This window comes from Momordica charantia (assembly GCF_013281855.1).
Source record: "Momordica charantia cultivar OHB3-1 chromosome 7 unlocalized genomic scaffold, Mcharantia_2.0 BLBB01000007.1, whole genome shotgun sequence".
NCBI classification, from domain to species: domain Eukaryota; kingdom Viridiplantae; phylum Streptophyta; class Magnoliopsida; order Cucurbitales; family Cucurbitaceae; genus Momordica; species Momordica charantia.
In genome coordinates, this window is record NW_028275165.1 from 18,316,319 (window position 1) to 18,330,581 (window position 14,263).

Here is a 14,263-nt window from a genome sequence, read left to right on the forward strand (position 1 = left end):
CGATGACAACCTTTTTTCCCATGAAAATTTGGCACCCATTTTTTTAGTAGAGCATGTTGAAGTGGAGATTCAAACCCACAATCTTAAGAGCATATGCCTCTGGCACCAATAAAGCCTGTGATTTGGAACAATCTGGAGGTTTAGCTGGCTGCAAATTCAAGCAATATCTGAAGAATTTATCTAAGAGACAATGCAATTACAAAGAACTCAACAGACTTGGCCACAGGAAGGGGTGAGTGTCGTTTCTATACAATTGATTTCGGGTGGAACATTGTGATCGACAATTTGACATACAATTTCAGGTGTGCTATTTGGGCTGCGAATCTAACAAAACGACATCAAATTCAATCTGTAAAAGCTTATACGATGTAAAATACAACAGTAACTCGAACAACGACAAAGTGAGAGATATGAGCTGTTGCTGCAAATCAAAAATTGAGCAGAGGAACGGCAAAAGGATATCATGGAAATATGTAAAGCATTGAATTTAGTCTCACTTGGCCAGACTTATATAGCCTGCTGGGGAACTTCATTTAATGTACACTTCTCGTGCATCCAACCTTTTGCAGTGATGCGAAGGACATCTCTCGTCTATCGTCCAATAATTCGATCAAGCAAGTACTTTTTCTGTGTTCAACATCACCTGCATTTAAAATCCCACAAAATGAGAAGCTAATACATGAGGACACAAACCAGACGCTCTCACACGCTCGTAGCTGTAGCAAGCAAGCGAAGTTTAAGGCATTTTGATCAATCCTGATGGAAAGGAATAAGGCTAGAATTTGTAAAAGGAATTACTCTCTTTTATCCAGATGTGTAGGCTCACTTTTATCAAGGTGCTCGGTCTATTTTTCCATCTATTTACCTTTCCATGTTCAATATCCCCAGGAAAGTGACCAAGATTATTGAGAACTTCTTAGGGATTTTCTTTCAAAGGGTCATCACATGGAAAAGGAAGTTCATCTAATTAATTGGAAGGTTGCATCACACTCCATTCAGCTAGGTGGCATAGGCACCTCATCATGAACAAAAAGATCTCTGTGCTAGCTGAATGGCTTTCGAGGCTTCTTCTTGAAAGGGAAACCTATGGGTGAGTATGGGTCGCGGGATTGAGCTTTAAGTAAACGGGCCCAAGAGAACTTTCTAAGGGAAATGTCTTCAGTTTGAGATGTGTGAGGTTTAGCGTTTGTCCCCCTAGGAGTTATATTCACTTTATTTTTTTGGAACTCCTTTGCCTTTTGAGCTGGAGGAGGTTTACAATAAGTCCACTCAGACAACTCCAGTTTCAATTGGGAGCATATTCCACATCTAAAATTTAAATAAAATAAAAATAAAAACAAAATAAAATAAAAAACACAAGAAGAGGAATGGAGGAGCAAGAGATTACCCATTATGTCAAAAAGGAGCCTCATGTGGATCATCCCAGACATCTCCACTTGCATTTGAAGCATTTTCAACATCTTCTTCCATGGAAAGACGAATATATTCTCTATGTGCGAATCGATCCCATTCAGTCAAAGTTGGATCCTCATGTTCCTGACGACATAGAACATTAATCTTGTCATCAGCACTTAAAAGCACAACACAATTGAAGTCCAAATCCATGTGTGCCTGAAAATTCAGGTACAAACTTCACATTTACCTGACGTATTAGAAATGGGTCACGACTTTCAAAGGCAACGAACTTGTTGAGATTGAAAAGGATGTTGAAAACATTTCCAGCTAGTTTGCAGCCTTTGATATCTCGTAAGGATATGCATTCCTCGTTCTATAAATGAAAGATACATCAACAAAAATAATATTCTCAGATGAAACAAGTCGATGAAGGTCACAAAAGGTGGAGCAATAACTAGGACAAGGAAATGAAATGACCTCTGGTCCAATCATATCAAAAATCTGGCACAATATGTCCTCAAAAAGCACTGGTTCCTGAGTCATACACTCCATTCGATGCAACTGCTCTTCAAAAAAAAACTTCAATTCATTCCTCGTAAGCACTCCATTTCCATCCAGATCAATGCATTTGAACCTAGAAAAATCAATCTAAAAGATCACATAACATCCTTTTTTCTGTTTATGTTACTCCCCCTAGTGAGAAAGATAAAGACCTCCACTACATTCCAATTGAGATTGGGAAAAGATCTGAAAAATTACAAAGGAACGTAGACAAGGATCTAAATTGACGAGAGGCTGCAACTAAAATTTCTAGTGAAAATACACCACAAGGATAATTAGACAACTTCATGACATTTGATCTTGCAGTTGATAATTCGATCCAAGTCTGGTGTTCTACCTTTCTTGCATTTGAGGTATAGGAATATTTTTAAAATATTGTTGTATAACATATTACGTTAAGAATTCAAAGACCAATGCATTAAACTAGAGAAGTTAATCAGTTTACACAATTGAAACGACCTCCAGGCACAACAGAGTAAAATATACCAGTACTCAAGACTAGGTTCAGATGATTTATCCTCTTCAGCCAAAATGAAGTAAACAAAGTCTTCATATCCCATCTTCTCTTCAATATTACTAGTAAATTTTCTTGGAACCTGAGAGCAAAAGATTCAGCAAATAAAAAGCTTGTCGGCCTAAGAGTAAAGCTAAAGCAAAACCAGACAATGGATGAGTAATCCAAGGGGAAAAATTCAAACCTGAGAAAAGATTCTATCAACAATCCGAAAAGTTAGAGCATGGTTACCATACTTGATGATATTCTCTTTGTCAATAAGAAAATCGTGATCATTGTCAAGCTCCCAAAATTTGCAATATATCACATAGAAGTGTTCGTATGAGAAGTACCTAAACCACAAAAGGACAATAATTGTGACAACAAAAGATTTAAATCCAAACATGAAAAACAGACTTTTTCAGCATATATAGAAAAATAGCATGTAGACTATTTTTTCAAAAGGATTAAAGTAAAAATAATATAATAAAATAATCCTCAGTTCTTCATAAAATGACCAAAAAGTAATTCACCATCTCCTCGATAGAAGATTAACTGATAAACAAAGAGAGTCTTTTATCATGTTCAATTTCCCTTGGGGAGAGCAAATATCTGTGATTATTCAAGCACACTTAGAAAGCGGGTGCGTATCAAAATATCTGCCTCCTATAGATAGCATTCTGATTTCCTCTAAGAAAACTGAGCATTGTCAACATGTGAGCATACTTTAGGACTTTGTTGATATCTTCTTCCTCATCCACATGCTGCATTGCAGCAATTAAGTTCCCACGCTTCAACTCCCTGAGGGTAATACGACTGTTACCGGATCTGTTAATATAGTAAAATATCCTGTATATGACTGTTTCAGCTGTTCCATTTGTAAGAGAAAGTACACGCAGAATCAGTTTCACATTGCAAGACATTAGATCCATATGAAGATAAGACTAGCATGTAATTTTGAACAACAAACAAAAAAAAAGAAAAACAAGTGGTCTAAAATTTATTAGATCAAGCCATTAAACAATTAAGTTAACCATAGGAAGTAAGTGAAAAATTCATGAGTTTGAAAAAAAAAAAAAAAAAACTTTAGAAAATAGGTTTGAATATTTTCAATTGATTAAATAAATTTTAAATCAATCACTTGAGCAATTAGCAGTTATTAGGCTTGTTTAGGTTGAAAGTATGGCAGCTTCACTAAAACTTCACTAGGTATATTCTATCGAGTATCGACAAATTGACATGATGGGATCATCATTAGATTATATTAGTAAAAGCAACAATGTGATTGAGGTCACCAATGTATAAAGAACCAACATATCTACAAAATTAGTTCCTGATAACACATCAAGGTAACCTGCTCACCGTATCTTTCCTGGAATTCTGGTGTACTTTGCAAAAATTCCAACCCTGGGTGAGTTGCCAAAAGTTCTTGTAGAACAGGTTTGAAATCATCCTGATTGAAGATACAGACTTTTATTTTGAGGGAAAAAAATATCCAGAATTGAGCATAAAAGACAGTTTTCCCTGTGATTATTTTCTCATAGAAAAGAACTCAGCCAAGCTATAATAAAAAATTACACACACACACCAACGTTGAATTCTAAGCACAAATATTCATCTTTTGATAGAAAACAAACCTGAACAAGGTAGTTCCGCTCTGGTTCCTTGAGAATAGTGTATACTTGGGTTGCTAAATCCCTCGTCAACATGTTGCTTGTAATCCAATAATCAATGACCTGTTCTCTATAAAATGAGCAACAAAGTCATTATGGACTTCTAAAAACGTCAATAAAACAAATACTGGTCATTCATCAGGATTTAATTGATATTCCCATGTTGCACATATTCCAAACATCAATCAAATTATTCAACAAATGTGGAAACAAAGAAAAGTATCCAAAGGAATACAGTGGGAGGAGCCCCTATGTGCCTATGTGCTTACCTGAATTACTTTCATTTTTAAATTCATATCTACATATTTATACTTGCATTCTAAAATGCATACCTTGATACTTTTCCATTGCAGTTTATGTCAATCTTCCTAAAGAGAGCAGCAGAGAGAAATGAGGGTAACTTGCAGATCACCTTCGTGACAAATTTAAAATCTGCAATGGAAAAGGAAAATGAAATACGATTCCTCAAAAAACGAACAAAAAGAACCACAGGAACTAGCAAGAAAAGAACATAAACGCACCCTTTATTTGCACTCCATCCAAGCGAGACAAAAAAAATTGATTCACTTTAGATAGAAAATCTTCTGTCATGGCATTCAGTGGTGGACGGCCACTCGTAAAATAGAACTGCAAACAATTTATAAGACTCATGAGGCCCTGTCAACCGGTAACATCTCTAACGAAACTTTTTGTAGTCAAGTATAAACCCTGCATACTTAAACTACTACGTAACGAGCAATCTACTGTTTCCTTTATACCTGTGGTATAGCCTCTGTTGTTGGCTCACTAACCAATTTAAGTGGAGAGCCTAACGAAGAAGGGCTAACCCTCTGTTTCACAGTACGTGGGGAGCCAGAGGCACTGCGTGGTGAGAGTGGAGGTGTACTGCCACCAGGAAACATGGAAGGTAGAGAATTTACAGTAGAGTGCCCGCCAACATTCAAAGAAGCACCAGACTTCGCATCAGCAATCAAAGAATTTACCTGAGTCCAAAATATAATTTGGGGAAAAAGGGTCTTCAGAAGAGGCGGGAATCGAGATGAACGTTTACAGTACAAATTATTACACAATACGAAAATTTCGGCAGAAGGAATCCCTAAACGCACTCAGTGGCAACCATAATAGACTAGTTTTTTCCTTCGCTTTTGTAGGAAGCCAGAAAGAACTTAAATCATGAATTTCGAAGTACAGAACACTCAAGTTATATCGATTTACTGACTTTATACAAAGAGAAGCATAAAGATGAATCGAAGTACCAGTCGGCCAGTCTCGGGAAGCGAAAGCCACTGCGAAAACAGCTCCTCAACGACATAGGGATTGGATTTCAGAACAAACGGCGACACATCCGGAAGCTGCAACATCTCAGTATCCAACAGCAACTCTACGTCACCTTCAGCCTCCGTATCCATCACCGCGCTAAAATCACTCTATCTAACTCTCATACGAACTTCAAATTCAAATCACCACCAAACGAAAACCTAATTCCCAATCTTCATGAACTCGACACTCTACTCTCACTCCAGTGAGAAACACTTGAACGAGATCTCCAAAGAACAAACGATGCAGCAGCAACTGGAAATCAACAAAACTTGGAACCAAACAACGACGGTTTCCGCTAAATTAGAAGCTCTGAAACGAAACGATCGCTGAGGAATGAGAGCGACGGAGCTGCATGTGGAAGTAGAGAGGGAATTCAAATTCAATGGAGGGTTTATTCTGAGAGAAAATGAGGGTTTTTGGATTCAAAGGGAAAATTGAAAAAGCTTCGCCGGCTCCTACCCGACTGTAACTGCAGAAGAACTGTAGTTCGCTGCGAGGTCCAGCAAAATGGGCAATCGTACGGATGTAACTGCTAGTCATTTCTTTTAATGGAACAGGAGCCGTTGATTTTGATCGACGAAGCAGTAATCGTCGAATCGCCGGCGTTGGCTTGGGCCCCGCCCCAATAATTTTTCTTTCTTGTAAAATTTTATTTGTAATTAATACGAAGTTTAATATCCCTTTTTAAAGATTGTAGTGTAGATTTAAATTCAAAATTATCTTCTCAAAAAAAAAAATCAAAATATCCTATTAAAAAGATTGTAGATTTAAATTCATACTTTTTTAATTGTAATATTGTAAAAGTTAAATTATAAATTTTTTTATTTTATTTTTAGTTGTGTGTCTTTTATCTTTATAATTTAAAGTTGTGTCTATCTAAACTATATACTTTAAAAATCTTTCATTTTTGTGTTGGATAAGTCTTGTCATTGTTAGAAATGTTTGGACAGGAGGCGTCATTGTCGCCACCCTATTTAATTTCATGTCCTCACGAAATTTTGTAGATTAGGGAAGAGATTCCCCATGAAAAAATCGTTAGGATCAGGTTTCCACGATTCCTCATTTATTTTTATTCTTAGAAATTATAAATTAAAAGTAAATTTTCTATGATAAAGTTCCATGTAATGGTTAAACTCTCATTAAAAAGAATATTCATTTAACAAGAAAGATAGTTAAATTTAACCAACATAAACATAGTTTAATAATTGACATATACTTCTTCTCTCGTTCGATCTCCCATATGAGTTTTTGATACCTAGAAATATGACTAGAAGGGCTGAGGTTTTTTTGTTTGAACAAAATATAAAAATTTGACCTATTGAATCATGCTCATGTCAGCAAACAAGTATTTTGCTATAAAAAAAAACTACAACTTTTTTATTATAGAGGGAGAAAGAAAAGTGGTAGGAGACCATATCGAGAGAGACTCGAAGTGAAGCGACATCTCAACAAATCATTAATTATTCAACAAATTCTCATTCAAGTCCCTATTTCACATTTGTTGAACTAAAAAAATATATATCTATCTACAAGTTCTTTTTCCTATTTCCTATGCGATTCAAACACTTGACCTCCCACTCTTTGAAAAAAAATTATCTTTTTAACATTTAATTAACTACAAGTTAGTATTGCTAAACTATAGAGATTAAAGTGAGAATTTTGTTCAAATTATTTGAATCGTATGATTATTTCGGTGAGAGTTCATTTTCTCAAATAGAACAAACACACCATAAAATTGTTCATATGTTATGTCATTCAATTTCTTCTTGCTGTGATCAATAAGGCAACTATTTCTCTTTTTCTTTCATTAGAGCCACCATTTAAATCAGGTTTTTATAGGATAACAGTAACAGCAGACAGGAAAATCAGGACAGAAAGTTAAAGCTAACTTTTCTTTCTATTCATCCAAAAAGATCAGCTGGAATCGTCTCCATCCCTTTGCATCATCAGCTAAGGCCACAGGGGTGTATACCTCTTTCGGGTTCATGTCGAAGCTCTTTTCCATGAAAGAACGAATTCGAGAGGGGTAATTTATTACAGTTACTGCCGCCTCAAATGATACAATTTCCCGAGAGCTTTTGTTAATCTCTCTGTTTGATGAATCTAAAAAGGTTTGTAAGTAATCATATGAACCCCTGAAGAGGCACATATACATACCGGGGCGGGGTTGGAATCCGACGATGAATACGAAGACATCATTACAGATGTTAAAATTGTAACCATATTGATGAAATCCAACAGGAACTACAGAGAATGCTTGTACTTCCTCACCTGATGATCAAGTTTTTATTTCTTCTTTCCAGTGCCAATTGATAATAATTCAAAGCTTCGAAGTGCATCATCACGGCTGCCTTTTGTCGCTGAAGAACGGAGAAAGGATGATTTTGACTCGGTCCCGGGTTGAATCCTTTGAGTAGAAGCAGAGAGACGACTGCTGCTTGATAAAAGTTGGCTTGACCGGAGTTCGCTTGGCTCCCCAGAGGAGCTGGGCCGGCTGCTTGACAATACAGGCCTCTTAGAAGCACTGCCTTGCCGAGAAGAACTCCGAGCTCTTTCTGAATCTGGTTGCTGCAACATTGGAAGAGGAAAAGAAATTACTATAAATTGAAGTATTCGAGCTCTAGTCGGTAAAAACTATTACCAGATAACAAACAGTTAGGCGAATGATTCTAACATGTGATCTTTTAGATTATATTACAACTTAGAGGTTTGAGAAAAGTTTTAATTTATTCTCTATGGTTCTAAAAGTATAGATTTAGTCCCTATGGTTTAGGCTTAGTTTCAATCTGGTCTTTATTGATTTTTAAAAGTTTTAATTTAGCTCTGGTTCTTTGTTCAAAAAATTTAGTTTTTCCAAAAGCAAAGAATTTAGTTTTTCCAAAAGTTTCAATTTAGTTCTCTATAATCTTAAATGTTCCAATTTAGTCTCCATAGGCTTCAATTTAGCCCCTATACAAATTGTTCCTACCGTCACCACATTGATGAATTTTTTCACATGGAAGTTTTCTATTTGAGTAACAATGTTTAGTTTATTCGGGTTTAGGACACAGTAAAATAGAAACAAAACCATAGGAATAAGGCACCAACTTGAAACTTTAAGATTACCTGACTTAAGACTAAGCCCGAACCATGGGACTAAATTGGAACTTTTAAAATCGTAGGGACCAAATTGAACCTATGCCTGAGTCAAATTTGTAATTTAGCTGAAATTTTTTATTGTAAATTATAACTCACCACATCCTTGGAAGAAGGCACAGATCTGTGTCTGGAGTGATCACTGTGTAGACCATGCCCAGAGCAATTCCTTCTAGCAAAAGCCTCTACCGCACCCGAGAATCTATCTCGGATATCTTGTCCCACTAATTGACATATTAAAAGAGAATAAATAATTTCAATTCACTTGAGATTTAGGGAAAAAGATCATGGGAACATAAAGACAATCAAGTTAAGCAATAAAGAGCCTTTGCCCAAAACTGAACCAACACGACACCCCTGTTAGAGACCCAAATGCTAAAAGACCACTGAAGTTAAACAAAAAAAGAAAAAAACAGCAACTAACCAGATGTTCCCCAGCAGTTGAACTTAAAAACTATTCTATCTGAGAATTCACATTAGTGGCCAATGCAAGTGAAACTATGTGAGCTTTAAAACAAACTTCCATACCTAAAGGCCTCTCCACTCGTTCTGCAGATGGTCCAGGGTTTACAGCTGCTTTCCCAGTGGCCTATTGATGACAAAATCATGGAAAGAAACAGGAATAAGAACAAAAAAAAAAGAAGATAAAACTGACCGTCAAGGTAAATAGATATAGTTCCTTCTTTTTTTCTCTTTTCAAGTACTTACTCGTGTTCTAGAACTCGAGCCAGTCTGTGGGTATTTCAATACAGTCCAGTCGAACACGTAGTCAAATTGGTAACCTGTAACAATTACAATTGTCATGCCCAACGACAAGTTTATAAAACTTTAATAAGAAAATGGAGAAAGAATGCTTCAATATGCATATTAGTAGTCATATCTATTAAATAAGGTCTTTTGACTGTTACTGCAGTAGTTCGAGTAGGTACTCAGACTTAGAACTAACCTTCTCTAATGAAAAGATCGCGGAAAAGCCTCTTCAAATAAGAATAATCTGGTTTGTCTTCAAATCTTAGAGATCGGCAATAGTGGAAGTATGATGTGAATTCTGTTGGATAAGATTTACAGAGTACCTAAAAAAACAAGGTAGCCCCTTAATGTAGCAAGTCTAAATATTCGAAGCTCATCAATATTACCAAACAAAGTAGCAGATAAGGAATCAGGTTTCCATACAAAACCAACAATTGTTTCCCGTTATAAATTATCCATATATTTCCTTTGAGAAGAAATCAGGCTACGCATTTACAGTTCACTCATTTGACCACTAGATTAAACCACGGTGGTTTATTATGTTTCTCTTCCAAGGCTTATGTAAAAGATGTAGAAATACCTCGATTGGAGTGACCATTTTCTTTTCACTAATCTTATCATATTTTTGCTTTTTAGTCCCTGCTTTCAGACCCTGCCAGGGAAGGCTGAAATAACAAGTTAAAGAAAAACAAAGTTAAATTTTGGACTGGGTTAAAAAGACAAGAAGATTAGACTGTATACAAAACAAGCATCAAACCTTCCCCTGAGAAAATACATAAGCACGTAGCCAAGAGATTCAAGATCATCCCTTCTGCTTTGCTCTGCAATCAAACAAAATATATATATATTGGATAAGTTTCGATGAATTTAAATTTATAATGGATGAATTCAAGAGTCAAAAGTTGACTGACCAACTCCAAGGTGAGTATTAATACTCGCATAGCGAGCGGTTCCTGTGAGATTCTTATTTTCTCTGCCAAGAAAAAAGAAAAAAATAGGTTCATTGTTCATTCAAGGGAGTTTTTACATTACTTCTTTATCGTTCTTATGGAAGAAAACATTATACTGATCAACAATGCTAGCGAACTGCACTTTCACATAACCAAGAAACTAATTACGTTTACAATGAAAATGAGCCAACAGTATCATTGCCCCGACTTTTTACTTTGCACTTAAAATACCTGTACGGTATATGCTTGTGTGTTTGAAGATCCCGATACTTTTTTGCGAGACCATAATCAATAATATATACCTGTTCGACAAATAATGAGCCAATAGGCAATACTTAGGCAAACATCATCATGCACTAGCTCAATAAAACAATTTTCCAATGCCCACATACACCCGCATTCACACAGCCAAAACATAACAGGAGAAAAAAATTTACAATGACAATATTCTTTACATTATCTAAAATTCTAGCATCTCAAACCGCAAGAATTCATGTGTTTAGCTGTCTTCTATCTAGCTTTATCGATCAAGAAGAAAATTAAAAGCTCTATGTATATAATAACTACAGTTAGGTTGTAATTGGCGACTTTTTAAACTTTTCATCAATGATATTGAGTATATAGCATCTCTTAAATGAGGCATCCTTCTGGCTGTGATCTTTTTTATGTATATATATCGTCACTTATCTTTTAAATATTACCGACCAAAACACATGGCCGGCACATCTTTTTCAAGAATAAATGCTGCTCTATGATCTGAAGGTTCAGATGCAATCAATTGATGTGAAGTGTATAAAAGAAAAATAGGCATGCCCAGATGAGATACACAATACTAAATACCTGGTTAGCCTTCCGCCCCAGTCCCATTAGAAAGTTGTCGGGCTTAATGTCGCGATGAAGGAAACCCCGTGAGTGCATGTACTCAACTCGATTTATCTAAAGGAACAAATGAAGAGAATAAATGGGGTAAGTGGTAACCATTTTAAACAGAACCTTCTTCCAATTAATTCATACTTACTAACTGATCGGCAAGCATTAAAACCGATTTCAAGGACAGTTTCCGACTACAGTAGTTGAACAGATCTTCAAGGCTTGGCCCAAGGAGGTCAATAACCATGACATTATACTCACCCTCAACTCCAAACCATCTGAGATGAGGAATACCAGCTATCCAAATGAATGATATATTAGTTACACACATGGGTTGTAAACTAAAACAATAATAAAATCAATATCAAACTCATCAGGGAAGCAAGAAACAAGAGAAACCCACTTCCTCCTTGGAGAAGCATGTAGAGTTTTGACTCATAGTGAAGCTGAGGATGCTTGGTTTTCACAGATTCCTGCAAGAAAAAAAATATATCATTATTGAGTATTGAAAATTTAGAACAGGTTTTGGTAAGATTGAAACAAATTCCCACCATCCCAAGAACACTAGCAAACTCTCATGGAGGGAGAAGACTCATAATATCATATCATTGATGAAAAGTTCAAAAAAATTCCATTATTGCAATCTTAAAAAGTTAAATAAAATTGCAATTAAGTTCTAAATACTAATAGACAAATTATAAATTACAATGAACGATTGAGTAGATAAAACTAAACTAACAAACTCATATTTTCTTCCTAAAGTTCTGCACAAAGTATAGAAAGGAATGTGAAGATCATTCACATACCAGCTTAACAGCCACTTCCTCCTCTGTTTGCACATTAGTACCTACAACAATCCGTACCAAGCCGATATCAACACCAGCATAATCTTCTTCTCAAAATAATTGACAAGAACATAGACACATTGAAAATCCCATCTCAAAGGAGACTAAATTGCATACCCAAATACAGTTCACCGAAGGATCCGCTTCCAATCTTCCGGCCCAGCTTAAACTTTCCACCAATTACATGCTCCATGATGTTGCTAGAATCGAATTACAGTTCAAAACCCAATCCAGCAGAACCAGCAATCCAAAATATTACCTTTTTAGAAATAGTTCAACTGCCAATCCGCAAATTCCTAAGGATTTCAATCTCCAAGCGCATCCCAGATCCAAGTACTTCGAATTAAACGCGACGATGAAGAAAAACTTCCAAGCTTCGGAAAAAAATAAACTAAAAGCTAAAAAATCCAACTCCACACCGCCAAAAATACTTCAAAACCACACTTAAAAGCCCAGAATATGGTACAGAATGAAGAATCTAACAAACAGAAGATAGTCAGTGAGCAAAAACCCCAAGCCCCAAAACGAACAAAAAAGCTCTTCTGTCTTTTGGGGGAGGGTGGGATAATGTATTTCCCCAAAAAATGCACACAAGGATAAAGAAAAGGATCTTCAAATCGAAATTGTCAGACTGCAGAGATTAGTGTAGGGGGGAAAATATGGAGGAGATGATTGAACTTTGAAGATGAAAAGAATCCAATCCTTGCGATGCTCACGGCAAGGAATCAAAAAAATGAACTAAAAATATATATAAGAAGATTTGTAAAAGAATTTGAGAACAGATTTGAGGCGATGAGGGGGTTGATTTTTGTAGAAAGCTCAGACGAAAGGAAAGGTATTTTGAGAGATGTGATTGAAGGGGAAAGGGAGGGAAAGAGGAGCCGAGAATACGAAGCAAAATAGATGAGAAAGTACGCTGAATGATAATTGATGGCCAAAAGCTGGATGATAATATGATATAATAATAATAATAATAATAATAAAATTTTATATTTAATGAAGATCATTAATTCTTTCTGATAATTGATTTTATCAATAAGAAATTCTAATAATTTTTTATATAGTTGGAGAAAAACGTTACTCTAAAAAAATTTGTCGAAATTCATTCGAGTTTAAATCAGTTCTCCCCTGAACAAGCTTTTTTTTTTCCTAAAAAGATAATTGTAAAATGGACCAATGAACTCTAGCCTATAGGTCAATAATATATTAAAGAAATTAAATTTTGGATAATGAAAGGCTTGACTTATTTTTTCTGGCAAGGATTTAATCCATGATAAATACTTTCAATCAAAATCTTGGTTGAATTATTTCTCTTAGTAAGGTTTCAGAGATTTAAACTTAATATAATTTTAGGATCGAATTATTCTCATATTAAGCTACATTTTAAAATGTTTTGTTATCTGTAAATATGTGAGATTTTTTACATTATAGATATAACATCTACGTTTTTATTTGAAGCGGAAAATCCACGTATTTGTTATACTAAAAAAAAGATACTCTCCCAAAACCACTTACTATTCAATATCTACTTAGCCAACTACAATGGTTGACAAAAATTCAATGGTATAGATCAAACTTAAATAGTAAATTTCTTGAATTTCAAATATAAAAAGTGTTAGCTTTGAATTAAAATGGATAACACGCCCAAGAAGGAACCACTTCGACGTATAGTTTTTGGAATCGTTCAAGCGAATTGAAGTAATTTAGGTCATTTCGTGATATTTTGTTTATAATTTTTATTTTTAGTTTTTTTTAATACAACAACCTGTGATGGGAATTGAACCTGAATAGTTGAGCTCGTCAAGGAGTTTATGTTAGATATCAAGGAAAATCTATTCTGGTTTCAAAAGATACGCCACTTCTGATGAATAAGTGGAAATATTACCTTGTCAATTTATGGCAATGTCATTTTTATGTGTGGTCACAACCAGAAAGGATCTATATAAACCAATTATCCAAGCGTTCTCTTGACTTTTTGGGCTATATTTCAAGTGTGCGACTAAATCCTTCAGTGGTATGGAGTCAGATGCTAGAAAATTCATTTCTAATAGATAATGCTACGAAGAAACTCGATACACTAGTTCCTATTATTACTCTGCTTGGATCATTAGCTAAAGCTAAATTTTGTAACGTATTAGGGCATCCCATTAGTAAGACGACCTGGATCGATTCGTCGGATTTTGAGCACCATGAAGTTTAATTCTAAAAAACACAATGCACAAAATATGTTATTTAAGCTAAACTCACCTCGAAACGAAAACGGGAATAACC

General features: G+C 35.3%; 2 protein-coding genes across 3 annotated transcripts; both read right to left on the reverse strand.

The window, feature by feature from the left end:
* Positions 1-216: 216 nt before the first annotated feature.
* Positions 217-5,956, reverse strand: LOC111009717 (putative serine/threonine protein phosphatase 2A regulatory subunit B''delta). 2 transcript variants are annotated; one of them, XM_022282907.2, is made up of 13 exons: positions 5,379-5,956; positions 4,881-5,105; positions 4,644-4,749; positions 4,455-4,554; positions 4,087-4,192; positions 3,812-3,902; positions 3,176-3,317; positions 2,655-2,802; positions 2,443-2,552; positions 1,873-2,029; positions 1,643-1,768; positions 1,388-1,536; positions 217-643 (listed from the first exon to the last, which is right to left on the reverse strand). In XM_022282907.2, the coding sequence occupies exons 1-12, from the start codon at positions 5,529-5,531 to the stop codon at positions 1,396-1,398; spliced, it is 1,605 nt and encodes a 534-aa protein (XP_022138599.1). In that variant the 5' UTR covers positions 5,532-5,956; the 3' UTR covers positions 217-643; positions 1,388-1,395. The 2 variants fall into 2 exon arrangements, with proteins under 2 accessions (XP_022138599.1, XP_087982331.1); XM_088126205.1 differs by lacking the exon at positions 4,881-5,105.
* Positions 5,957-7,315: 1,359 nt separating this feature from the next.
* Positions 7,316-12,912, reverse strand: LOC111009715 (casein kinase 1-like protein 10). The gene is made up of 14 exons (XM_022282905.2): positions 12,110-12,912; positions 11,954-11,994; positions 11,551-11,620; positions 11,296-11,444; positions 11,118-11,213; positions 10,509-10,579; positions 10,239-10,300; positions 10,085-10,148; positions 9,908-9,992; positions 9,524-9,650; positions 9,286-9,359; positions 9,106-9,166; positions 8,677-8,801; positions 7,316-8,010 (listed from the first exon to the last, which is right to left on the reverse strand). Exons 1-14 carry the CDS (start codon positions 12,183-12,185, stop codon positions 7,729-7,731), a joined length of 1,383 nt encoding a protein of 460 aa, XP_022138597.1. The 5' UTR covers positions 12,186-12,912; the 3' UTR covers positions 7,316-7,728.
* Positions 12,913-14,263: the final 1,351 nt, after the last annotated feature.